The sequence below is a fragment of the Echinococcus granulosus genome (genome assembly GCF_000524195.1).
Source record: "Echinococcus granulosus chromosome Unknown EG_S00501, whole genome shotgun sequence".
Taxonomy (NCBI): domain Eukaryota; kingdom Metazoa; phylum Platyhelminthes; class Cestoda; order Cyclophyllidea; family Taeniidae; genus Echinococcus; species Echinococcus granulosus.
Genome location: NW_020170880.1, coordinates 1,337 through 2,513, shown reverse-complemented (window position 1 = coordinate 2,513; position 1,177 = coordinate 1,337). Strand labels below are relative to the sequence as shown.

The following is a 1,177-nucleotide window of genomic DNA, read 5'->3' as shown; positions in this document are numbered from 1 at the left end:
ACTTCTAGGAAAACATCCCCACTTTAAAACAAAGCTTCTTGTTATATCAGGGCTATCCACGCCACTTTAAGTCTTACATGCTTCTCGTTGACATCGAGCTCGCCCTGCTTAGAAACGCTACCGCTGCAATCGAGGTTGGTAGAGTGGTTGCCGCTCACGCACCTGTCAGTAGCAAAGTGTCTCAATGTGTGCGTGCTCGTCTTTTGTTCTTTCGGGTCTTCAAAAAGGCAATTATACTATCATTAAACAATCTACAGGCTCGTCACAATTACTGTGTTACTCCCGTGGTGGGTACATGTGACCTCGAGGTGGGAGAACGATGTCTCCCAGTCTACCTTTAGTTCGTCAGCATTGACCACTCTTTTGCAGGGCACGAAAAATAGACAAGTCATTATTGTAATTGCTCAAGCCCAAATTTGCGTAGACAGCAGCGTGCCTTCAATGTTTTCTACAACCAACATGAGTAAAGTATGTGAATGTATGTTGTAATGTTGTATTTGGATTAGTTGATCAGGTGTAGAGTAACGCTGATGGCGTGACTCAATCGTTCGCGAGGAAGAAAAACATCTCTTTTCTATCATTGAGGAACCTCACTTCTTTGTTGATCCACTTTCATCTGCAATGATTACGGTAATTTATGATTGATACACACTGTTCATTCCAATTAGCCCTTCTGCCAATGTAGCATCTAAGCCCCCGAAAACACTTCTTTACTGTCCATGGTTCTATTACTTTTAGTTCTAAGGGAATACCAGAGAACCGATTCTCTGATTCTATTGAGATAAGCCTATTTTTCCAGAGTCTACTTGCTGCTTGAATCTGTTTTAGGGTAAAAATGGAGTGTATTCGCCGAAAGCAAAAAGTCTTGATGGACTCAGTTGAAAATTGGAATGTTTGTGGAAAAAAGCAAACGTTCGGAAGTGTCAAACGCGGTTCAAACTGTTTAATTTAGCCTTCTGAGAGTAATATTTGGGATCAAGAAGCTCGAAGAGCTCTTACAAACAGTGGGCTGCCTCACATTTTCACTTAGTGGGGTGATGTTGTGTTCCCAATATCCGTCAAACGCGTAATATGGATCGCAGCAACGCTGGTTTATCCAAAAAATTGAAGCGAAAGGCACATTTTTGTGCTAATCTAAGTAACTAGAGCCTGAACATTTTTGTGACCTAAAGAAGCG

General features: G+C 41.7%; 1 protein-coding gene across 1 annotated transcript; it reads left to right on the top strand. All coding sequences in view use genetic code 11, as the record gives it.

Moving 5' to 3' along the window:
* Positions 1-77: 77 nt before the first annotated feature.
* Positions 78-817, top strand: EGR_11204 (hypothetical protein; the record flags this gene model as incomplete). Its single annotated transcript, XM_024500451.1, has 2 exons — positions 78-340; positions 739-817. The coding sequence occupies 2 exons, from the start codon at positions 78-80 to the stop codon at positions 815-817; spliced, it is 342 nt and encodes a 113-aa protein (XP_024345135.1).
* Positions 818-1,177: the final 360 nt, after the last annotated feature.